At 43.7% G+C, this 26,003-nt stretch overlaps 1 protein-coding gene across 4 annotated transcripts; it reads left to right on the top strand.

Moving 5' to 3' along the window:
- The first annotated feature begins 343 nt into the window (after positions 1–343).
- On the top strand, positions 344–25,989 carry rad50 (RAD50 homolog, double strand break repair protein). 4 transcript variants are annotated; one of them, XM_034293224.1, is made up of 26 exons: positions 344–461; positions 1,179–1,330; positions 1,461–1,544; positions 2,307–2,461; positions 3,069–3,254; positions 3,552–3,756; positions 4,540–4,668; positions 5,147–5,312; positions 5,532–5,725; positions 5,848–6,054; positions 6,332–6,514; positions 6,781–6,938; positions 7,037–7,212; positions 7,396–7,633; positions 8,070–8,259; positions 8,442–8,568; positions 8,805–8,998; positions 12,817–12,927; positions 13,156–13,248; positions 13,336–13,449; positions 13,588–13,715; positions 15,537–15,761; positions 21,974–22,059; positions 22,641–22,786; positions 22,913–23,046; positions 25,368–25,989. In XM_034293224.1, the coding sequence occupies exons 2-26, from the start codon at positions 1,202–1,204 to the stop codon at positions 25,552–25,554; spliced, it is 3,945 nt and encodes a 1,314-aa protein (XP_034149115.1). In that variant the 5' UTR covers positions 344–461; positions 1,179–1,201; the 3' UTR covers positions 25,555–25,989. The 4 variants fall into 4 exon arrangements, with proteins under 4 accessions (XP_034149115.1, XP_010869396.3, XP_034149117.1 ...); XM_010871094.5 differs by having other exon boundaries at positions 344–466; XM_034293226.1 differs by having other exon boundaries at positions 348–439.
- Positions 25,990–26,003: the final 14 nt, after the last annotated feature.

Below are 26,003 nucleotides of genomic sequence, written 5' to 3'. Positions count from 1 at the left end.
TGTTGCAGTTCTTTCTGTTGACAACCGGTGGGGCTGTGTCCCACCTGCCCATAATGACCAGTCGCCCCTGATTACGAGCATTGTGCGGTGAACACGCAAGCAATTAATTATGGTTATTATTCTGTGTAATCATGCGCATATCACAAATAACTATTTTTGTACTTTTAAACCTGTTTATGACGTCAGTTTCGTATTGCCCAATTAACAATGGATGCCCTGGTCAATCGCAACTCTCATTAAATAAGTCTAATGAGTTGGATATAATGGAAATGGGGTCAAATGTGTATTTATTTAAACGAAGGGAAACTAAACGGCTTCCTTCCCTGAACATACCTGCCCTCTTCTGGACAAAAAAAAGTCAGAACACCACCAGTCGCGTTTTGATGAGCGGCTAAGTGACGTCACGAATTTGGTCAGCGCGGCAAGTCAGGCATCAACTGTTAGTACTCTAAAAAAAGCTAGTAAGGTATTTTTTTCCCCAATTGTCAATATACCCTGACGTAAACCTTTCACATAGCGCACGAGTTGGTCGTTGAGTCTATGCTCTGTTTCGTGTTTCGGCTATTCGCTATCCTGTTAGTCTTCTTTCCAAGTTTGTTTGCTACTCAAGCCTAGCCTGCTGTGTAAGGTGCAGCTAACTAGCTGGCAAGTGCACTGCCCTTACATATTTAACGTTACGTTAGCTAGCTTGTCGGTCTTCTGTAACATCAGTGGCACGTTTGAACAATGTTTGTGTATCACATTCGTGTGGTCCAAAGCAGTACGGTATACCTACGTATTAGGAGCTTTTGCAGTTTTTCCCAAATTAATACATGTACTTCTCTAGGTTACCCAACTCATGTTAGTTAATGACATGACATAATGTAATATCTAAGATTTGTCCCGAATGCCGTCTGATGTTCCAGCAGTCAAACTCTGCTGCCTCCGGTGTATATGTTCTACTACCGCATCGTCTCGAATCTGGTGCTTTCAGCAAAACCTCGGCTGTATCTTTCGTCACTTATTGCCAGTCAATAATGCATGCATGGCTAAAATAAACATTTCGAAACTTTAGTGAGTTCATCCCTGAGACTACAGAAGGGAGGCGTTTGAGTTGTGGCCGTACAAAAAATGTATTAGTTTGCTTTTCAGAAGTTGGCATCTGGTGAGAATCTTGTTCCTCTTGCCCTCAATTTCAGCCGAACTCAATAAAGGTGCCGACATGGCCAGGATTGAGAAGATGAGCATCCTCGGAGTGAGGAGCTTTGGCGTGGAAGACAAAGACAAACAGATCATTTCATTCTTTAATCCCTTGACGGTGTTAGTGGGACCCAACGGTGCAGGTAAAACGGTAGGTTGCTGCCCTGCATACGTTACAGTACACTACATTCATTGATATTCCATGCAATCCCATTATCTTGTTCTGTAATACCCACTGTCTACACGCCAACTGTTTCTTTCTCATCCTTCTTTGCCCACAGACTATCATTGAGTGTCTGAAGTACGTAACGGCTGGAGAATTTCCACCAGGGAGCAAAGGAAATACATTTGTTCATGATCCAAAGGTGAGGAATTCTTGTTGGGCTTTTTTAGTTTTTTGAGTTTCTCTAATCTGTGACAAGGTAGACATTTAAATCTATATACTACACACACACACACACAGTCGCCTCCAACATTATTGGGACCCTCGATAAAGATATACAAAAAAGGTGTTATGCTGAACTAGTTTATTTTATACTCGTACAGTAGCTCAGAGAGCCTGTTTATAAACATTCAAATATAGGATACTAAAAAAGATGGGTGTCAAAATGATTGCCACCCCTAATATAAATATAATGAAACAAAATGTATCTGAATTTACATTGACAGAGGAGACACAATGGAAAACAATGAGTAGAGTGGGCCTGGAATCAAAGAAGGACCTGAATAAAATATCAGAATCAGAAGAAGTACTTCATGAAAAGGGAACGTATGCTATGAGCTGCTACTTTTGGTTTGGCGATGGGACAACATCGTTTGTCTGTTGACGGTGGTTGACAGCAACACAATGTCAGAAACAATGTTTGATTATATTTTAACTTGATTTGCCTGAGTCTGTCAGCCCGAAACAATGCAGCCATCAAGCAGGGCAGCCATGCCAAATGTTGCCTGTTTGCCCTAGCTTACACCAGACTAATTCCACGGAAGACCGAGTGTGTGCTGGTTTAGGTTTTTTCCTCTCAGTCAGTGTCCCAATAAGCCCTGGTCAACCAAGTGCTCTAGTCTGATCAGATTTCTTGTCAGGTCGCATGTTCAACTAAAACCCACTAATGTCGTTGGTGTTTTAGGATGCTCATGAGACGGAGGTGCGCGCTCAAATCCGACTGCAGTTCACTGACCTCAACGGGGAGAAGGTTGCAGTTCAAAGGTCAATGCAGTCCACACAGAAGGGCAAGAAGACACCGGAGTTCAAAACTTTGGAGGGGGTCATCACCAGGATCAAGTGAGTTAAGATAATGGTCTCCTTATTCACCATTTATAATTTTATAATCTTAAAATGGACCTGCACATTGCCCCTTTAATAGTCTTTTACATTTTTTGAATTAAAGGGGTAATCTACCAAATTCACACATTTCTATGTTTATATTCTTAAATAATACAAACAAAGTATCTTATGGAATTGTCCTGGCAACTTGTGAAATGTGTCACAGAAAGCTATTGAGACTGCCCATTTGTGTATGTCTTAGGTAACACACGGATGTTTCCAAAAAAGCACTGCGAAAAATGCAGGTTAACGTTAAGATCAAGATTCTGTGCTCTTTAGAAAACTCCCTCAATAAATTCACTACTATCTTGAATATGCAATGAAGGTGTTGTCTCAAGGAGTTACCTATAATTTGTCTAGCAGTGCTACAGTACATACTCAACAATAAATTACTGCTGTGTAAAATAGCTAAAAAGTTCCTCAAGGACCAAAACAGGTCTTCGATATTATATACTTTATTGTGTTGACTTAAAATGCAATTGGCCTAATTCCTTTTTTGGGGTCAAATCCAACTCATAACCTTGGCTGCGTCTTCAACTTTGATTGACACTCTGATCTGCCCCAGATATGGAGAGAAGGTCAGTCTGAGTTCCAAGTGTGCAGAGCTGGACAGAGAGATGATCTCAGCATTGGGTGTGTCCAAAGCTGTCCTTGACCACGTCATCTTCTGTCACCAAGAGGAGTCCAACTGGCCCCTGGGGGAAGGGAAGGCCCTCAAGACAAAATTTGATGCCATCTTCTCCGCTACAAGGTACTGTTAAAGTGGTGCTGCTCGCGGTCCCTCTATAGTGTTCATTTTAACTGGACTGTCTTTCGACTCATGGCATTTCACACCGTCTTGTTTGGTCTGATCTTTTGATCTAATAAATGGGTTACTGTGTTCACTGTTGTTTTACTTAGTGAGCAGGTAAATCTAACAAGAGCTACCTAAAATTAATATTTAATTTCAACTCGCGTAACCCTTTCTTTCACCCTGCCACCTGGAAAACCATGATTTTCCCATATAAATGAATAGAAATATAGACTAATGGTTGCCCCTCCCTGTCAGATACATCAAGGTGCTGGAGACCCTGAGGCAGCTCAGGCTGAAACAGTCCAACCAGGTAAGGGAGTGCCAGGTGGAGCTGAAGTTCCTGAAGCTGAACAAGGAGAAGGCCAAGGAGATCAGGGATCTGCTCTCCACCAAGGAGACCCAGCTGGCCTCCTCCAAGGAGACCGTTCAGAAGATAGACGGCCAGATTGAGCCCCTGGAGGTGGGTCCTCGTTCCACAGATAATATTTTTTTCTAGCAGTGTAATGGTGGAGGTCTGCTCATGTGGTGTTGTTGTTTTATATAGCGTGTCGTATGGAAGCCAATTTAGAGGCTTTCTTTTTTAGATCCTTTTAGTATCCTACAGAAAGGGAACAGTTGTTTAACTGATGAGTTAAATAGAAGTGTTAGCATATGATGATATTCTTCATTTGTCTTTTATACGGCATGTACAGTGTTCGTTCAGGCAGTTAATTTAGATTCAGTTTTTATGTATTTTTATTTGACATTTGAGCAATTTTTTTAAAACTCTGGTAAATTCTAGACTGGTTTATGTCACAGTCATTTGTTTTTCCTTTACTCTCTACCATGTGCACATTCAGGTAACCCAGTTTAGCTAGTCCATTTATACTTTAGTTGGCAACATTGCTATTCTGAAAGATTTTAACCTATGTCAGCAATAATGAGCTAAACCAGTCAGTGTAGGTCTACGAACTCCTTCCAATTTTGCCTGCAAAGTTGTGTGTGCTCTTTGAAATGTGATCATGTTGTCATGGTAAATGCTGTAGGAATGGGCAGCATTTGAGTGTAACAGGGTTTTGTTGCCAGGGGGAGAACTGGTCCTATATGCCACTGTCAAATACGTTGAGATTGTTTTTACTTTTTGCATGTTGTTTTTGTCATTAGTCTTCGTAAGGACAAATTGATAATGTCATTTTTGTTTAGAAATTTTGTTTGAATGTGACAGCATGACAGTCATGAAGTTTCTCTACCGGTTTTACTTCAGAACCGACTGGCTGACATTGACGATAACCTGGGGAAAGTGATGAAGCTCGACAATGAAATCAAAGCCTTAGACAGCAGGAAGAGGCAGATGGAAGAAGACAACCAGGAACTGGAGGAGAAGATGGAGCAGGTGTGGCGAGTGTTTCACAGTAGCATGTCTTGGGTACAGTAGTACTTGGGCACTGTTGCATTTTTATCAATGGAGAGTACTGTCCCTAGATAAACTGGTGAGGTCAACACCCGCTAGCAAAGAACAGAGTGCAATACGTCCTTAATTGCATATCTTAAAATAAACAAAAACGGTTATTTTGGAACAATTCCCACTTTTTATCTTTAATGGTTGTTTCTATCTTGTCTAAGAAAGGTTCCCGGACATGGCCTTTGTAGTCCAGGAGAATTCAGTGAACTTTCCATACATTTCCTGTTTTTGTTTTCTTTCCTAAAGCCCAGCTGAAGTCTTCTCCTAAACGCGAGGGATTAAGTAGGAAATCCGAAATCCTCCTGCCCGTATTTCTGGAAAACCAGAGAATTAACTGGAAGGTCACTGAATTTTGCAGCCCTAGGCCTGTAAGTGAAACCCTGTTGTGTGGCTTCTGGGCGTGGCTCAGGTTTTCCAGGGCTCTGATGAGCAACTGCAGGAGATTTACCAGAACCACCAGAGGACAGTGAAGGAGAAGGAGAGGAAGCTCACAGACAGCCAAAGGGATGTGGAGCGGGCCGCGAGAGAGTGCCAGAGACTGACCCGCCTCAAGTCGGACCTTCTAGTGGAACAAGGTGTGATCTGCAGACCCACAGAGTTCCAAATTGTGCGTTTTAGTCATTTTATATGAACGTTCTTACATGGACTGTCACTGAACATGATTTGCCAAAGAGTTACACTTCTGCAGATGCAAACATTACGACCCGCTGAGTGAACGTGCCACCAATGACATGGTTAATATATATTCTTGAATGTTAAACATATACCTGAAAATGATCGCTTTTTCCACTAAGGCCGCCTCCAGCTGGAGTCCGACCAACACACCCAGAACATTAAGGCCCGCGACTCCCAAGTCAGAGCCCTGGCAGCCTATCTGGAGATGGAGGGCTACGACCGGACACCCTTCAATGACCGGCAGCTCCAGAGCTTCCACCTCCAGGTCCAAGAAAGACTTGACCAGGAGACTGAGGCCGCCGAGCAAGTCATGGTAGGAAGAAGACCCGTACGGACGCACCTCTGATTAGACCATGTTATGACAGTGTGGATACTGTCTCCTCACACCTCCGCTGCTGTGTTCTTCTGAGACCTGTTTCCACATGTGTTGCACAGAGGGACATGCAAGAGAAGGAGGCCTTGAAGCAGCGCAGCATTGACGAGATCCGAGACAAGAAGACCAGCCTGGAGAGTACCATGGAGCTGAAGAAGGACCTGCAGAACAAGAAGCAGCAGGAGCTGAAAAACGTCAGGTCTGGCCTTCAGAGACTGGAGGGCTCCTCAACCCGGCTACAGGAGCTGGAGATGGAGCTCACCAATGCGGTACGAGTGCGCACACCCCTTTTTGTTGCTTGCTATTTGGGGTTTCGGGCTTGGTGTCTGTAAAAGCCCTTTGTGACAACTGCTGATGTAGGAATTATTTTATTGGTTGTGTATTACACATCCCCTTGACAACCACCCAACGCTGATCACCATCCATTTCCATAATAGGTGCCTTATAAGGAGTGAGGTTCCGTTGAGCAGCCGTCCTTTTTTTTATTTTTTATTCAGTGCCTGCTAGGGTCGTATCATGCTTGATTCTGCTGTGATGTGTCTATAGGAGCGGGAGCTGGAAAGCGCTGTGGAAAGCTCCAATGTGGACGGGCTGAAGGCGGAAGTGCTGGAGCTCCAGAAGAGCAAGGCAGAGCTGGAACGCAAACTGCGTCAGCTGGACCAGGAGATGGAGACCCTGAACACACACACCTCCGTTCGCACACAGATGGACATGCTCAAAAAGGATAAGGTAGGGCCGATCTAAAAACAAGAATTAAAGATGCCTGCAAAAGGTTATGCGTGATAGTTTGTCAGTTTACACAATTGAGATGTGAGGTATACGATGAACCATTTGCAGCTGTGAATTGTTTCATGTACAGCTCAGTGTAGAACATATTTGATTGTTTTAGTTACTCTGATTGGTTAGTTGCCTGCTCGAACCTTCACTCTGAACCAGTGCTAACTCTGATCTGGTCAGTAGAAACATCAGCCTACGGTCCTCTCTCTTTCCCACAGACGGATAAAGAAGAACAGGTGAGGAAGATCAAGTCGAGGCACAACGAGGATCTGGTGTCTCTGCTCGGTCACTTCCCGAACAAAAAGGAGCTAGAGGACTGGATCCATGCCAAGTCAAAAGAGATCAAATCCACCCGGGAGAAACTGGCCAAGATCAAGTGAGTGTTTCTGCCGCACGCAAATACATTTCTGGTTGTGTTGTAGCAGTTAGACGCTCCAGACGTGCCATCTATGTCTGACCGCGGTGTGTTCACAGTAAAGAACTGGCATCCGGGGAGCAAAATAAGAGGCACTGCTCTGTAGAGATCAGGAGGAAGGAGCAGCAGCTGGCCGGCTACGAGGAGAAGGTGTTCAACGTCTGTGGCAGTCAGGACTTCCAGCAGGACCTGGGCAAGCTGCAGGAGGACCTGGAGAAGACCTCCAAGCAAAGAGGTAACTTTGAGTCGGCGCGTGAGATTATACCTACATTGGAGGCATTGCTGCTCCTTGTGACAAAATGTATATTCTGCGCACCGCAACGTGCCCGGCCTGTGACGTGCTGGTTTTAGCAGAGTTTACTTTTTTACTTCTCTGTGAATAACGTCTGGAATGTGGCCTTGTCTCGTGTACTCCCAGCCATGTTGGCGGGCGCCACGGCAGTGTACACGCAGTTCATTAGTCAGCTTACGGATGAGGGCGAGCCCTGCTGCCCCGTCTGCCAGCGAGTGTTCCCCTCGGAGGCTGAGCTCCAGGATGTCATCAGCGACATGCAGTCCAAGCTGCGCCTGGTCCCGGACAAGCTGAAGAACACCGAGCAGGACCTGAAGAAGAAGGAGAGGAGAAAGGATGAGATGATGGCTCTCAAGCCGATCAGGTGAGAAGGGAACCGGCGCTGGTGCTTTGTCATTGGGAGGTTGTCGGATCAGGTTGCAGTTGTAGTGTGTTTCCACTAGGTGGTAGTTTGTGCTTGTATTAGAGGAGGCATGCGTGTTCTGATGGGGCATCAAAGTTGCATGTATCCTATGAGAGAGGTTTATGCTACGCTACTTCATAATGGATAGACATGTTTTCTAAAAGATGTATTTTGAGTGAGTTGCCGCTCTTTAACTGGGGCAGAGAGGTTCACCCACTACAGCTGTTGCTGTGTCTTTCAAATGTCCTGCTCAGTTTTGGTCGTGGCCCTTTGTCACCCGATTCCCATATAAGCCCTCTCCACCCAGGTCAGGGTCCTTCTAAACCAAAGGTTACCCCCGGCCAGACAAAGAGTGAAGAACCCTGACCTGGGCTATTCTCTCTCTGCTATCCAACAGGCAATCTATTGTGGAGCTGAAGGAGAAGGAGCTTCCTGAGCTGAGGAACCGGCTGCAGAATGTCAACCGGGACATTGAGAGGCTCAAAGGAGATGTGGAGGAGCAGGAGACCCTGCTGTCCACTCAGATGTCAGAGGAGGACACAGCCAAGGCCTGCCTGCAGGACATCTCCCTCATGGACAGATACCAGGTCGGGACCTACAACACACGCCCTGTGTGGTCTCGGCTTTTAACGTGAAGTTTGCCATGTTGAGACTTAAAAATATATTTCTGTTATTTTATTTTTATATGCTTCTCTGTTGTTGTTTTCTTTCCTCTCCTCTGTTCCATTCTCAGCTGATGTGGTTGTCTGTGTGTGTCATTGGTCTACAGATGGACCTGAGGGATGTGGAGAGGAAGATTGCCCAGCAGGCTGCCAAACTCCAAGGTGTGGATCTGAGCCGCACCATCCAGCAGGTCAGCCAGGAGAAACAGGAGACCCAGCATTGCCTGGACACAAGTAAGAACTGCCTGGGGATAATTAACCTTAGACCTTAGGATCGACAACAAGTCAGGATTTTCCTTTTAGGAAATCTAATAGAGTGATTACTTGTTGGTATTTTATGTGAAGTTCATAGTACATCTGAGATTGTGAATACTGTAATAGCGTATTTGGAGCAGTTCAGTTCCTATATGATATCTATATAACAGCACATACAAGCACAAAGAATTCCAATACTATTGAATTCCTTGCAGCATCCAGCAAGATGGAGATGAAGCGTAAGATGATCCAGGACCAGCAGGATCAGATCCAGACCCTGAAGAGCAGCGTAAACGAGATCCGGGGCGAGAAGCTGCAGATCTCCAGCGACATGCAGAAGCAGCAGCAACTGGAGCAGCAGTGTGTGGAGATGACGGCAGAGATCCAGACTCTGCACCGGGACCTCAGGGTAACACCTGGCTGAGGAGATCAGCTGGACACATCTTAAACTTGTCAGTGCTGGTGGCGCTGTGTAACCGCAGGCGGTTCGTCAGCAGGATAGTTGAGGATTTTGGCAGTGGGGCACAAACCATTTCAAAATCTATGATACATACCAGTAAAGCTATCCATCTGCCACTTGCTACTGATGTATTTATTTAACACATCAACAAACAGCGTGGCTCCAGAAAACACTTAACGTGTGTGTGTGTGTGTGTGTGTGTGTGTGTGTGTGTGTGTGTGTGTGTGTGTGTGTGTGTGTGTGTGTGTGTGTGTGTGTGTGTGTGTGTGTGTGTGTGTGTGTGTGTGTGTGTGTGTGTGTGTGTGTGTGTGTGTGTGTGTGTGTGTGTGTGTGTGTGTGTGTGTGTGTGTGTGTGTGTGTGTGTGTGTGTGTTAGGTCAGGTCTTACTGAACGAATGGGGACCAAATGACCCAATGAGTATAGTAAAACCAGAAAAAATGTACCTAATTGGGACCTTTTGCTGGTCCCCGTGAGACAAAAGTAAATTTCCGGTTTAGGGTCAAACTTACAATGTATTTTATAGTTAGAATTGGGGTTTCTTTAAGGTCCAGGCGTTGTTGGTTAAGTTTAGGGTTATGGTTAGGCATTACATCTAGGTAAAGTTTTGGCATAAATGTTACTTTATTGAGGTTAGGGTTAAGTTTAGGGCAAGGGAGCATGCAATTCCTATTTTCTGGTCCCCATGAGGGTAGCTGTACAAACGTTTGTGTGTGTGTGTGTGTGTGTTAGGTCTTACTGAACGAATGGGGACCGCATGCTCCAATGAGTATAGTAAAACCAGAAAAAATTTACCTAATTGGGACCTTTTGCCGGTCCCCGTGAGGCAAAAGTCAATTTCAGGCTCAGGGTTTAGGTTTAGGGTCAAACTTACAATTTATTTTATAGTTAGAATTGGGGTTACTTTAAGGTCCAGGTGTTGTTGGTTAAGTTTAGGGTTAAGGTTAGGCATTACATCTAGGTAAAGTTTAGGCCGAAATGTTGAGGTTAGGGTTAGGTTTAGGGTTATATTAGGGTTAAGTTTAGGGCAAGGGAGCATGCAATTTCTATTTTCTGGTCCCCATGAGGGTAGCTGTACAAATGTGTGTGTCTGTGTGTCTGTGTGTCTGTGTGTCTGTGTGTCTGTGTCTGTGTCTGTGTCTGTGTGTGTCTGTGTGTCTGTGTGTCTGTGTGTCTGTCTGTGTCTGTCTGTGTGTGTGTGTGTGTGTGTGTGTGTGTGTGTGTGTGTGTGTCTGTGTGTCTGTGTGTCTGTGTGTCTGTGTGTGTCTGTGTGTGTCTGTGTGTGTGTGTGTGTATGTGTGTGTATGTGTGTATGTGTGTGTGTGTGTGTGTGTGTGTGTGTGTGTGTGTGTGTGTGTGTCTGTGTGTGTCTGTGTGTGTCTGTGTGTGTCTGTGTGTGTCTGTGTGTGTCTGTGTGTGTCTGTGTGTGTCTGTGTGTGTGTGTGTGTGTGTGTGTGTGTGTGTGTGTGTGTGTGTGTGTGTGTGTGTGTGTGTGTGTGTGTGTGTGTGTGTGTGTGTGTGTGTGTGTGAGAATTGCTCTTCTCTCTAACACACATGTAGAATTACCACTGTCACATTTACAAACCTAAATTATAAATGCAACCAAGCTCAGAACCAGTGTGCCTACAGGGCCATACATGAACAGGAATAAGCTCAACACCACTGAAAGCCACAACCTTTTAGGGATACAGATCTATTCTATGACAACAACCTTAATAGATAAGCATGGACACACTGTCACCATCTATATCAAGCGATCCAGCGCAAAAATATGATCAATGCACGGACCACCACCACAAAGGCAGGTTGATAAAATATGCTTTCACTCACCAAGGCTGAGGGCTCACTTGAAGAGAAAGGTGGCACGGCGGTTCTTCCTCTGGGCAAACTTTTCTATGACTTAGGGAATTAAGTAATGTAGCTGCTAAATCAGCTGTCTTTCAATGGACAACATGGCCAATGTGTTGAGTCATGGCTGTCCCATGGTATTGCGAGTGAAGGTTTTTACCCTCGTCAAGGTTGAAAAGTTCCTCTCTGACTTGGATGTCGTCATAGGTGTTATGATAATTTTCAGTAAAGTGACGGACTCATTGACAGTTCTACTTTTAAAGTTCCATCGTACAGTGGGTGGCCTTGGAATTTGTCTCTGTGTTGCCTCAGCAAGTGCCGCAACATGTTTTGGAGCACCAGAGAAAAAGGTGGCAAAAGCAGTTCAATCTGCAAAAAACACCTTCATTATGCTGGTCCTTGCTGAACAAAGTTGCTGCAAGGTCAGGTTCAGCTAGTGAGCATAGCAGTGAACAAACTGGGCATGTGGGTATGTCTCTTTCATTAGCGTCTGTACCCTTCGGATGTTACAGCACCATCATAAGTCTAAGCGATCAGCTTTTCTCCCAGCTTCAGTGGTTCCAGCACACCCTTGATGCTATTAGAGAGGCTGAGTGTAGTTTTATCTTTGACTTCCACAAACTCCAAAAACCTCTCTGTCACTGTATTGTCAGGCAACATGTGTGGCAACACAACCACCATTTGTGATTTACAGGAGACCGCAGTTGTCTCATCTGCCTGTATGGCAACAAATGATGTCTCGTCCACTTGCTTGGCAATTTCCTCCCTGTACACTTCATACATACAGTTTAACAGTTTGGTTAGTAAAGAGTTAGATGTCCCTTTGAAGATGGGCTGAGCGTCATAGTGCCTCTGAAGTCTCTAATCGACCTCTCACATAGTCTTGAAAATGCATCTGAATATTCCAGGATTCAGGGAGTCCACCAACTCGTCGTGCCCGCAGTGTCCAGATTACTCCTGCTGCTCTCATGTTTTGCAATTCTCTCAAAGATGTTTTAAATCTTTGTAACCCGTCCTAGACCAAGTACCATCTCCACCAAATAGCAGCCATGGAAAACAGAAGAGTGCCTTCTTTTGTATGCTAACTGCTAGCCACTTTTTCTTCAAAAACCACTCCATGTTAAACCCGTGATGACAATATCCCGTGTCTGATGGGTACCAAGTCGCTTCAAGTTTCTCCTCCAAATTAAGGGTTTCAAACCGGTGCTTGAGTATGAAATCCACTTTATTCAATATCTCAAGTTATCTGGCATTTGTGAAGCTAACAAGCTAGCTAAGACAATCTACCCTCCTCGCTCTTCTTGCCGACTAATGTTGGTGCCAGACAAACAGCCAATCAGGTCTGAAAGACGAAATGACGCTGTAGTGGGGCTACCGGCTGTCAGCCCCACTTGGCATCAAATTTGTTTGATCTACATTGATCGCACTAACATTCTGAGCATGTGTATTAATATTTTCACACGTACAATGTTCATTGCATTGTGAGAGAGGTGCTAGACCCACATTCACGCTTAGCTTATTGCCTACTACTGCAAACTCGAATCGGCAGAACGCAGTCTGAAGCAGCAAGGCGGGGACCAATGAACATGAAATAATATCCTAACACAAATGATATGCAATTTAGGAAGATGCTATATTCATAGATAATAAATTATAGGAAGTAATCTTCGAGAAATACAAATAATTATTTTGCAGTTCTTTCTGTCGCCCCTGCACATTTGGTATGCACAATTTAATCTCACTCGAGACTAGTAGATTAACATCTCATTTCCAAAATGACTAGCTATCACTTTGGTGGTGGTGGTATGTTTCCTTATCTGTAATTTGTGTATTGACTGGGGATTTGAAGTCTTGAAGTGATAAAAGATGGTCAGAGTAGCTTACTTGTTGTTTTGGTTTTTCCTTCCCCATTTTGAATCCAGGAAGCCAAGGAGCAGATGGCCCCCCTGTCCGCCACCCTGGAGAAGCTGCAGCAGGAGAGGAATGACCTGATTTCGCGCAGGAAGCAGAAACAGCAGGAGGGCCAGGAGAAGGTACCAGCAACCTCACCCTTCACCCTCGTCCTTATTCACGCCCTGGCTTGGCCAATTCTGTCAGCGTGTTGACGAAGCCCGGCATGTTTCGTCTGACTACGGCGTTCTTGCCGTCTGTTGGGGGTCCTCATGTCATTGGCCGGTGTGCAGTGTCTCAGTCATGCCATTATTGTTCTTGTTTATTTTAATGCAGCACTGCTGACTACCTGCTCTGTCCCTCCATCACAGATAAATGGCATCAAAGACAAAAAGAAAAACATGGACACCCTAGAAAGGGTGATCACCAAATACACAGGAGAGGGCAAGGATGACTACAAGGAGGTATGCATTGATCCTGTTTTATTTTTTTTTGTCCTCTTCTTAAACATTATTTCGGTATGTCTGGCAAATGTATGGTCTCTGTTCAAGCAAAAAGAGGCAGAGCTCCAAGAGCTCAATACTCAGCTCCATGAGGCCGAGAAGAACAAGGAGAAGATTAACAAAGACATCGGAAACATTCGGCAGGACATAGATACTCAGAAGGTGATCTCACATTGCTTCTTGTTTTTCCTTTATTCCATGTCCACATCTCTCCTTTTGCTCCTATTCACTAACTCACCACTGTTCCTTGATGAAGGAACGATGAAAGGAAGTGGTTATGAATGTCATTTTTGCTTTAAGGTCCAAGAACGTTGGCTGCAGGACAATCTGACGTTGAGGAAGCGCATCGAGGAGCTGAAGGAAGTGATCAGGAAACATGAGTCTCTGATGAAGGAAATGGGGAACATGCAGGTCCTGCAGCTACGCAAGTAAGACTGCCTCTTTGACAATGGTTGCATGTGCCTGGTCCAAAGACCTAGCACGTATGATTGGCTTCAGGTTCCTTAAATTAAACAAACGTTTAGAAAGACTTCTGGTGATTTTTAGTTTAAATTATGAGGGATCTGATCAGTCACTAGTTGGGTTTACCTACAGTGGATATAAAGTCTACAAACCCCTGATAAAATGCCAGGTTCTTGTGATGTCAAAGAATGAGACAAAGATAAATCATGTCAGAACTTTTTCAACCTTTAATGTGAAAAACAAACGGAAATCTTTGAGGGGGAAAAAAATTACCCTTAAACTAATACTTTGTTGAAGCACCTTTTGATTTCATTACAGCACTCAGTCTTTTTGGTAGGAGTCTATTAGCACGGCACATCTTGACGTGGCAATATTTGCCCACTCTTCTTTGCAAAAGCGCTGCAAATCTGTCAGAATGCATGGACATCTCCTGTGCACAGCCCTCTTCAGATCACCCCACAGATGTTCATTTGGATTCAGGTCTGGGCTCTGGCTGGGCCATTCCAAAATGTTAATCTTCTGGTGAAGCCATGCTTTTGTGGATTTGGATGTGTGCTTTGGGTCGTTGTCGTGCTGAAAGGTGAGCTTCATCTTCAGCTTTCTAACGGACACTTGAAGGTTTTGTGCCACAATTGCCTGTTATTTGGAACTGTTCATAATTCCATCCACCTTGACTATGGCCCCAGTTCCTGCTGAAGAAAAACAGCCCCAGAGCATGATGCTTCCATCACCATGCTTCACTGTGGGTATGGTGTTCTTTGGGTGATGTGCAGTGTTGTTTTTGCGCCAAACATACCATTGGAATTATGGCCAAAAAGTTCAACCTTGGTTTCATCAGACCATAACACATTTTTCCATGTGCTTTTAGGGGACTTGATATTTGTTTTTGCAAACAGCCGGGCTTGGATGTTTTTCTTTGTACGAAAAGGCCATCTTGCCACCCTACTCCATAGCACATTCATATCAAGAATACAGGAGATTGATGTCACATGTAGCACACCGTCAGTACTTGCCAGAAATTCCTGCATTTCCTTTAATGTTGCTGTAGGCCTCTTGGAAGCCTACCTGACCAGTTTTCTTCTCATCTTTTCATAAATTTTGGAGGGACGTCCAGTTCTTGGGAATATCTCTGTTGTGACATATTTTCTCCACTTGATGATGACTGTCTTCACTGTGTTCCATGGTATATCTAATGCTTTGGAAATTATTTTGTACCCTTCTTCTGACTGATATCTTTCAACAATGAGATCCCTCTGATGCTTTGGAAGCTCTCTGCGGACCATGGCTTTTGCTCTGAGATGCGAGTAAGAAAATGTCAGGAAAGTCCTACTAGCTGTCCTACAGCTGAACTTTATTTGTGATTAATCAGAGTCACTTTAAATGATGGCAGGTGTGTAATGACTAATATTTAACATGAGTTTGAATGTGATTGGTTAATTCTGAACACAGCCACATCCCCAGTTATAAGAGGGTGTGCAACCAGGTTTTAATTTTAAAAAATCCCCCTCGTAGATTTCAGTTTGTTTTTCAATTGGATTGTTCACATTATAGGTCACATTCAAAGTGGAAAAAGTTCTGACATGATTTATCTGTGTCTCCTTCTTTTACATCACAAAAAGGGGTGTGTAGACTTTTTATATTCACTGTACATTCCTGGCCACAGACTGTATATCATGCTTTCTGAATGAAGTTAGTGAGCTACTTACAGATTGAGCTTCCGATGACAAGTACATTATTGACTTGTTGTTTTAGGTTTCATAGCCGTTGACCCTGTTTATCTTCCCCAGTGAGCGCCGGGAGTCTGAGCGCCGCATGGAGGACCTGAAGAAGAACCGCAGCGTGGCCCTGGGCCGACAGAAGGGCTTCGAGGAGGAGATCATCCGCTTCCGGAAGGAGCTCCGAGAGGACCAGTACGGCAAGGCGGACGAGCGCTTCCGGGACAAGATGATTGTAATGAGGACCACCGAGCTGGCAAACAAGGACTTGGACATCTACTACAAGGCCCTGGATCAGTGAGTGGTTGACAGGGAGTGGTGGGGGACTACTACTACAAGGCCCTGGATCAGTGAGTGGTTGACAGGGAGTGGTGGGGGACTACTACTACAAGGCCCTGGATCAGTGAGTGGTTGACAGGGAGTGGTGGGGGACTACTACAAGGCCCTAGCTAGCCAGAAGGATAACATTACCTCAGTCACCCAAAAGTACACCGCTAAGTATCCTTTAACATCACAAACACCTGCGCTAATGAGTATGAGCTAAATAAACAAATACAGTGACTTATTTGTGCGCGGGGCAAGTCATTTTTGTTTTTGCCAGGCCGCGTAAGCAGAGCCGGCCTAGAAGAGCAAACCTCTCTTAGTGAGTGAGTGACTGACTACCCCTTCTTAAATAGCGCAGTGGTTGGAGAGGCGGTCCATGGAACATCAGGTCCCGCTTTCCACTCCCGCAACAGACGAAACACATTATGCCTGAGGCTATAACCTTATGTAGCTACGTAATAGGAAACCTAAAATAAAACAGTTCTGGTGGATATTAGGATTTGTTCAGGATAGACAAACTCTTCTGTCTTTTCACTTAACCAAAAAGTTATCGTCACCTATATTGATAGATACTGGGGATGTGCATTGGACATTATTTTACTATCCGAATAGTATGTGTTGTTAATCTATTAGTATTCAGTTAACCAAAATACATGTTTAAAAAAATTATTATAATACCGAAACCACATGAGCACTACTACATAACGCGCGAAGGGCAGGGTGTTGTTCATATGGTACGTCGGCTCAGTGATCGTGTGATTAAAAAAGCGATTGCATGTATGGAGCAAGCTGTGTGGTTGACACGCAAAACAACAGAACTAGAACACAATATTAATCAACACACAACATTGAGATTATTGGATGGAAGAATCTAGAGAAGCTAGTTAGCTAAGCTAGCCAGCTATATGCCATTTGCTTAACTCTTAACTTTTCTGCACTCTCAACCGCCTTTCGATTCAACAGCTTAACTTTACGTAGCATTTTGTGGCCAAATATTTTTTCCTGTGGTACTATTAATTCACTAAATATATTCCATCTTCCCCTGAATTCGTTGATTTTCATCCACAACAGTAGGCTAAGAAGTATATATTCGAATATCTGTGCCCATCTCTAATCGATACTGTATCAATGTCATTAACGAATGGCTAATTAGCTGTTAAAACTGCCAGTGGCAAAAGAGGATTTGTTCAGGATAGACAAACTTTGCTGGCTACAACCTTCAGTAGCTACCGGAATCCTAAAAGGAAACTGTTTACTGTTATATTGTGAGTATTTCTGGTGGATTTTCAAATTATGTCTCAGGATTTTACCCGGGTTCGAATCTCAAGAAGGCAGCCACGATCAACACTTTCTGTTGCGGGCTGGCTGAAAACCTAACGTTACTTCTCAGAGCTTTCAAAAAGCATTCAGGTGTTTTCTCCAATATTCTCCCTCTTGGAGGACAGAACTTTCCCAGTTGCTCACGGACGCACCTTCCAAAACTGAGGTTTGATTCAGGTAAGCACTAAATAAGTCAGCTGTTTATCGATAACTAGATAGCTTGCATATCTACATGTAGTCCGTTCTTGTGGTTGTTCTCAGCTGCGAATTACAAACAAACTGCTGACTGTGGGATTTTGACAGCAGGGGCACAAAGGCCGTGGTAGCCGTAGGGCAGGGGTATTCAAATCTTACCCTACCAGGGCCGGAGCCTGCTGGTTTTCATTAATTAGACCCACCTGATGTCTTAAGTCTGAATAAGTCCCTGATTAGAGGGTTACAATGAAAAAATGGAGTGGAACTGGCTTCAAGGGCCAGTTTTGAATACCCCTGCCGTAGAGCATACAATGATTTTCGGGGCATCACTGCCAGAGCCAAGGGCAACGACGTGAAATTCCTAGGCTGGTACCCGGTGAAACAATGAGGGGCAACAGAGTGACAGACAAGACACGAACAATATGTAAGCATACTCAGAAAATAGAACTTTACAAGATGATCAGTTAAAACATTTCAAAATGCACCTGCATGGTTTTGCATTTTGTGATTTTCCATCGAATGAAATACTTTTTCCAGTCATATATTTTGTCATTGAAGATTTCTTAAATAGTTTTAAAATATCGTTTCTCTTCGTGAACCCAATATCGTGTATCGTCTCGTCTCATGAGCTAAGTGCATCGTCACACCCCCACCTTTAAGTTTTATTAAATCTAGTATATACACTCACCTAATAGATTATTAGGAACCTGTTCAATTTCTCATTAATGCAATTAACTAATCAACCAATCACATGGCAGTTGCTTCAATGCATTTAGGGGTGTGGTCCTGGTCAAGACAATCTCCTGAACTCCAAACTGAATGTCAGAATGGGAAAGAAAGGTGATTTAAGCAATTTTGAGCATGGCATGGTTTTTGGTGCCAGACGGGCCGGTCTGAGTATTTCACAATCTGCTCAGTTACTGGGATTTTCACGCACAACCATTTCTAGGGTTTACAAAGAATGGTGTAAAAAGGGAAAAACATCCAGTATGCGGCAGTCCTGTGGGCGAAAATGCCTTGTTGATGCTAGAGGTCAGAGGAGAATGGGCCGACTGATTCAAGCTGATAGAAGAGCAACTTTGACTGAAATAACCACTTGTTACAACCGAGGTATGCAGCAAAGCATTTGTGAAGCCACAACACGCACAACCTTGAGGCGGATGGGCTACAACAGCAGAAGACCCCACAGGGTACCACTCATCTCCACTACACATAGGAAAAAGAGGCTACAATTTGCACGAGCTCACCAAAATTGGACAGTTGAAGACTGGAAGAATGTTGCCTGGTCTGATGAGTCTCGATTTCTGTTGAGACATTCAAATGGTAGAGTCAGAATTTGGCGTAAACAGAATGAGAACATGGATCCATCATGCCTTGTTACCACTGTGCCGGCTGGTGGTGGTGGTGTAATGGTGTGGGGGATGTTTTCTTGGCACACTTTAGGCCCCTTAGTGCCAATTGGGCATCGTTAAAATGCCATGGCCTACCTGAGCATTGTTTCTGACCATGTCCATCCCTTTATGACCACCATGTACTCATCCTCTGATGGCTACTTCCAGCAATTGGTTTCTTGAACATGACAATGAGTTCACTGTACTGAAATGGCCCCCACAGTCACCAGATCTCAACCCAATAGAGCATCTTTGGGATGTGGTGGAACGGGAGCTTCGTGCCCTGGATGTGCATCCCACAAATCTCCATCAACTGCAAGATGCTATCCTATCAATATGGGCCAACATTTCTAAAGAATGCTTTCAGCACCTTGTTGAATCAATGCCACGTAGAATTAAGGCAGTTCTGAAGGCAAAAGGGGGTCAAACACTGTATTAGTATGGTGTTCTTAATAATCCTTTAGGTGAGCGTATACAGTTGATTTTCAAGTGTTTTTGTAAAACATGCTTGCATTCCCCAATTACACTCATTTTTAGTTAGCAGTGGCTAAAGGTTTTATGCTTCTAATAGTTGTTTAAATAAAATTGAATCATAGATTACCATTTCCCTGGGGCGCAAAGAGTATTTGGCATGGTAAGGAACCTTTAAATAGCAAAGAAACATGAAGACCAAGTCTCACAAAAGTGAAAGTGTAACATTGACCCACTTTCTAGGTGGCCTGTATTGTGCAGTTTGCAGCAGCAACTCCTGTGTCATTGCATACAATTGAGACATAAAATGGTTCCAAAACCACTAACAGACTGTTTTTCTCTACATAACAATGAACCCTGAGCATTACTGGCATACCACATGGAAAAACAGGTGACTGGTGCCCCTGAACGTATCATTTACACATTTATGGAACTCAAAACGGGGGAGTTTGCGATTATTGCAGGTGTGTATATCACAATTTCTATTATAATTTGATCAATTGTACAGCCCTAATTTTAATCTCATTTGACAATTTTGAATTCCGATACAGTCTAGACATCTTACCACAATGCAGACATTAGAACTGAGTTAATAAAAAGAAATGGGGTTCATTTTAAATCTTGTTTTGGTAGGGTCTGTTGTGTATGCAATTTGAAGAGTTGTGTAAAGAGGGGTATAGTTAAATGAGAGTAGAATAACCTTAGTGTGTTTTGCTGTCCACTCGAATGACTCATAAAGGTTGTTCAAAATCGAACAAATCAAAATTATCCATATAATTTAGTGTTTTCTTACCTGTAAATTTCAGGTTGTCTGGCAACGCATGATGCCAACACAACAATTTCGGCCAAGATGACGGCAAGGGAACCGCTGATATTGCGAAACCCATTTCACTTGGTATCGATACCAGGATGTGACACGCACTCAGTTCAGCAAGTGGTCAGCAACATTTACCACATGCTTTATGACGTGGATTCTTTCTCTCTACCAAAACAATGTGAATTTCCCCTGTCGACTGCAGACAAGATGTGAATCATCCATATAAGGACAGTTCCTGGGAGGAAGTGACCGATCAGTTCTCACTGAGATAGCATCTATTAACTCTGCCGAGAACACACCAGCAGGCTGGCGGCATGGTGAGGAGGGACGATTGTCTCTCGGTGGTTTCTGTTATCATTCAGTGAATGCATGCCATGCAGAAAGGATGGTGCCCATGCAGTCTTTCTAGCCCAAGTTTGCATTAGGAAGTTGTCCTTTGTGTGTATAAAGGGCATTGTCTTTAGTCCAAGGTACCCCCCTAAATAATATTAAAGTTTAAATATTGATTTAGAATACACATTTTCATACAGGCCTCACTTTTTGGAATAAATCGCACAACCCTGGGGTTGAAAGCACTGTGCTCTCTCAAAGTAATGTACAGTAGACTCAATTTGATTAGTGTGTTCCATTTCATACTGTCGATATTGACATGAGAAAAATTTCTGAATTCACCAGGCGGACGGGTAGAAACCGGACAGTGTCGCATGTCTTGTCACGCTCTGTTGACTCAGAGTGGTAGGTTGAGGACCTCCAAGTTATATTATGGTTGTTGGCCATGTAATGCAGTGTTCTCCAGTGAGTATGTCTCTTCAAACACTTCCTAGGGTGATAAGAAGCAGAAGAGCTCGACGAGAGGTGCGTTAGAGGACACATCTCCATCTTTGACTCTTCCAAAACGTCTGTAGAGTTGTCGCTAAGAGGCAAGGCCATAATCGTAGATTGTACAGCAAAGAATATTTGAAAAGTCCTTGGTTTTATTGTATTAAGATATTAAAGAGGCACTGTGTAGAATACTGCCTCTGAACAATAACATCTCTTCGACTTCCCTTTCCAAAGGAGACCCGAATAGTATTAGCTAATGCAGGGCTGTTTACGGTGGGAAGGATACTACCACGAGGGTCGTAAAAGCCAGTGTATTGAGATTACAAATCAATGCAAACTGATAGACGGACTGGCAAGAAAGTTTACATGGAAAAGTTTTACATCTCTGGCACTCAGATTAATTTAGTAGAAAACTATTATTTTAAACATTAACTTGTGACATTAAGTGAAACAAAACCTGTAAGTCAGGATATTAATTTCCAACAATCTTTAGAGTCAAGCCTAGTGACAGCCAGAAAAAAATGATTTATTTTTTTGAATGATTTTTAAAATCAATATCGTTTTGGAATAATTTGGTACGGTGTGTTGTTGAGTATGGGAGTCTTTCACCATGTTACCCTGTAATTTGCCAGTGGTAAATATGGTGTTACTGACACAAATCAACTGAATTACTTGAAAGGTAGTTTTGTGCCCTAACAACTCAAATATCAGAGTCAGTAAAAATATATGGACATTTTATCACTAGTGTGAGCGCTTCTGAGGGAAAATGAGAGGAGAGCACGGCTTATCAGATTCCAATCATAGCAGCAGGCGCCCCAAACTTCGTCCGTGTCTTTATTGATAAACACTTGGTCTGCCGAGTATTCTGACAAATAAGTATTGAGGAATTTGCTATTATGTAATGTCATTTGTGATTGGAGAAAGTTACTGAAAAACAGACACACTTGTGCCATTGGCTGATTCAGCAATTCAGACTTGATCATCCCAGCCTTCTGGGTAATCATCGTAGCTCAACGTCCGCCCAATAAGGACTCCTTATCCCTTTCGTAATCTTTATATTTAACCTTGTTTTTACTTATTGGCAGGTCTGTCCTTTCAAAAAGCATATTACTTAATTCCTGTCCACAGATGTGCCCATTTAACTTTTATACAATGTCTTCTTCTAACAGAACCATAATGAAGTTTCACAGCATGAAGATGGAGGAGATCAACAAAATAATTCGAGACCTGTGGCGCAGCACGTACAGAGGACAAGGTTATCTGATTTAATCATGTAATAGTTGTTTTTCAGGACCACATATTAACTTGTGCGCCTGGGGTATCGTTTTGTGTTTCAGTTAAATAATCCAATCCCATCCATCTTGCACATACTGCAACATTTAGTATGTCGGTCCTGTATACTGTGGCTGCCCAACACTCTTCCTGGAGAGATAACAGGATGGTTTATGGTTAAGATTATGCGAAGCAAATGTTAAATTCAACTGCAATTTGCTTTAATCATCTGTGGGTGGAAGTTTTATAGTGACTATGCATTATAGAGTGAAATCTGGTGCTTCTCCCAGCACCTGTAACTGTATGTGCCTGCTTCTAAGCCGCGGTGTGATTGTTTGCATTTCATATGTAGGTTTTAATTCCGCCTTAAATTTCAACCTGATTCCACTTGTCTACCGAACTGGTCGTCCGGATGATCTGGCAGCGCCAACGGGAACTTGGTTGGGGCAGCTCGGCCGTGTAACGACCAAACTCGCTGCCTTTATTGTGTCAGCCCGCACTTTCCCCAGTGAGTCCCCTTTTTAGTATCCGTCCGGATGCTCATCCCGCCCCTCTCTCCTCCAGACATTGAGTATGTGGAGATCCGTTCTGACGTGGACGAGAGTGCCTCGGGGGCCGGGGTGAAGCGGAGGAACTACAACTACCGTGTGGTCATGGTGAAGGGGGACACCGCGCTGGACATGAGGGGGCGCTGCAGTGCCGGCCAGAAGGTGCGTCACCTACTTCCTGTTAAGGTCGAGCCACACATGGCTATGGTAGTACGGCGTCACCGGAAGGGGCGACGTTTGGTGTTTCTGAGGATGACATGCGTGTGTGTTGTTTTTTTTTTTTTGTAGGTCCTGGCGTCACTCATCATCCGTTTGGCTCTGGCTGAGACCTTCTGCCTTAACTGTGGCATCCTGGCCCTGGATGAGCCCACCACCAATCTGGACCGAGAGAACATTGAGTCCCTCGCCTATGCCCTTGTGGAGTAAGCACATTAGACCCCCCCCCCCATCTCCCTGCTTTTAATGGCTCCCGCGGACACATGGTGCAGTTGTGCACACAAGTTTGCATACCCTGGCAGAAAATGTGAAATGTTGGCATTGATTTGGAAAATGACTGATCATGCAAAAAAAACTGCCTTTTTTATTTAAGGATAGTGATTAAATGAAGCCATTTATTATCACATAGTTGTTTGGATCCATTTTAAATCATCATGATAACAGAAATCACTCCATGGCCCTGATCAAGTTTACATATCCTTGAATGTGACACAAAAGGTGACACACATGGGTGAAAATGGCAATTAAAGGTGGATTTTCCACACCTGTGGCTTTTTAAATTGCAATTAGTGTATGTGTATAAATAGTCAATGTGTTTGTTAGCTCTCTTGTGGATGCACTGATCAGGCCAGATACTGAGCCATGGGGAGCAGAAAAGAACTGTCAAAAGACCTGCGTAACAAGGTAATGGAACTTTATAAAGATGGAAAAGGATATAAAAAGATATCCAAAGCCTTGCAAATGCCAGTCAGTACTGTTCAATCACTTATTAAGAAGTGGAAAATTTGTGGATCTCTTGATACTAAGCCAAGGTCAGGTAGACCAAGAAAGATTTCTGCCAAAACTGCCAGAAGAATGGTTTGGGATACAAAGAAAAGGACAGTGTGGGTGTTTCGAGGAGCACAATACGACGATATTTGAACAAAAATGAGCTGCGTAGTCGAGTGGCCAGAAAGAAGCATTTACTGTCCCAATGCTACAAACAAGCTTGGTTACAATATGCCCGACAACACCTTGACATGCCTTTTGGCACACTAATTTTGAGTGACGAGACCAAAATAAATAAGCGCTATGTTTGGATGGGGGTCAACAAGGCCTATAATAGACAGAATACCTAACCCACTGTGAAGCATGGTGGCGGCTCACTGATGTTTTGGGGGTGTGTGAACTCTAAAGGCACGGCAAATCTTGTGAAAATTGATAGCAAGATGAATGCAGCATGTTATCAGAAAATACTGGCAGGCAATTTGCATTCTTCTGCACGAAAGCTACGCATGGGACGCTCATGGATTTTCCAGCACAACAATGACCTCCAGCACAACAATGACCCCCAGCACAAGGCCAGGTTGAGACTGGAGTGGCCATCAGTCTCCTGACCTTGATATCATCAAGCCACTCTGGGGAGATCTCACACGTGCAGTTCATGCAAGATGACCAAAGACATTGCATGACCTGGAGGCATTTTGCCAAGACAAATGAGCAGCTATACCACCTGCAAGAATGTGGGGGCTCAGACAACTATTACAAAAGACTGCACGCTGTCATTGATGCTAAAGGGGCAATACACAGTATTAAGAACTAAGGGTATGTAGACTTATGAACAGGGGTCAGTTCTTTCTTTGTTGCCATGTTTGGTTTTATGTTTGTGCCATTCTGTTATAACTTGAGAATTAAAAAGATGTTTTGCCTGCTCACTCCGGTTTTCTTTACAAATGGTACATATATTACCAATTCTCCAAGGGCATGCTAACTTTTGAGCACAACTGTATAGCCTTGTTTTGAATAGTTACTCACATGGGTTCCTTAAATCCAGAATGAAACCATAGATTCCAGCCACGTTTGGTATAATAACAGAAAGGACCCTGCGACGCAGCCATCTCTGCCATCCCATACCTGACCTGGAGTTCCTAGCTGAAATGTCTGAACACAGTACAATACTTAGTCATGTGTGGTAAGACTCCTCACCATTGGGGGGGGACTTCAACATGAATTCAAGCTCTGTGCTGTGGAAGCTCCATGTTCGCACAGATAAAAGAAGTTGCTCGAAAGAAGGACCGTTTCCTTACCACCGGCCTTCACCTATGAACCACTCAAGTGTCTGTCCCATTTTCTGGATAAAAACTCACTGTTGACCCATTGGTGGGGCTGGAAAATCTGAAGGAATATGAGCATTCTGCAGTTAGAGAAGTATAAGTAATAAAGTGAAAGTAAGATTTTAAGCTGTTACTCCAGCAAAAAGGTGGCTCTGCCAGACACTTGTGTATAAGAGTTAATTGATTCTGAGCTTTAGATATTTTTTTAGGTATAATTTGTAATTCACTAATCTGTTAGAATTGGTCAGACATTCTTTATTGTGACTGCAGCTCTCTTCTAGATGACTGCAGCTCTCTGGAAGTATTTGTGCTATAGGGTGGGTATTGTCTTTGAAGTATTTTTTGCAGTGGGTGGGTATTGTCTTTGATGTATTTGTGCAGTGGATTGAGGAAATGCATGTTAAAAAAAAAACACTCTACTTGCTCCTTCTCAGAATCATCAAGAGCCGCTCACGCCAGCGCAACTTCCAGCTGCTCATCATCACCCATGACGAGGACTTTGTGGAGCTCCTGGGACGCTCCAGCTACGTGGAACACTTCTACCGTATCAGGAAGAACGTGGATCAGTGCTCGGAGATCACCAAGTGCAGCATATCTTCCCTCAGCACCTACCTGCACTGAGTTACAGACACCTTCCAAAGACTTGATTCATACAGACAGACAAGTAGTCAATTTTAGACATGATCCTCATCAGTCTAATTTCAATTTAGAAATTTCTTTGGATGTACATTTTCATTTTATGCTGTATGGTTAAAGGTGACTGCCCCCCCGCCCCATTTATGGATGTCCTGTGCTTATAATTCCAGTTGGTGTTGAGACTTGTGCCACGTAGTTTGTCTGTTCCTTCATTAATCAATGGAAGTCATTGATGAAGGATATTGGTTCTTAGACAAGATGCAATCAATGCAGGAAGGGACCCAGTTGAGTCTCTGGGGCCTGGTTGTTGGTTACCGCTAGTATCCGGTGTTCAGAGAAAAGCCTCTTGTATTGGCGACGCTGCTAATCAACCACATCTCAATCAAGATATTGTGTTCATTCTAGGTATACTTGATAATCTGCTGACACTTCAT

This window comes from Esox lucius, chromosome 7 (genome assembly GCF_011004845.1).
Source record: "Esox lucius isolate fEsoLuc1 chromosome 7, fEsoLuc1.pri, whole genome shotgun sequence".
NCBI classification, from domain to species: Eukaryota; Metazoa; Chordata; class Actinopteri; order Esociformes; family Esocidae; genus Esox; species Esox lucius.
The sequence above is the reverse complement of the archived record's forward strand: the minus strand, read 5'-3'. Positions and strand labels throughout refer to the sequence as shown.

Excerpts from the sequence above, each read along its gene's own strand:
- rad50 (XM_034293224.1), top strand. The coding sequence starts at position 1,202 with ATGGCCAGGATTGAGAAGATGAGCATCCTCGGAGTGAGGAGCTTTGGC. Across the intron at positions 2,462-3,068 it reads GGGGTCATCACCAGGATCAA|ATATGGAGAGAAGGTCAGTC; the intron begins GTGAGTTAAGAT and ends GATCTGCCCCAG. Across the intron at positions 8,569-8,804 it reads CCAGCATTGCCTGGACACAA|CATCCAGCAAGATGGAGATG; the intron begins GTAAGAACTGCC and ends AATTCCTTGCAG.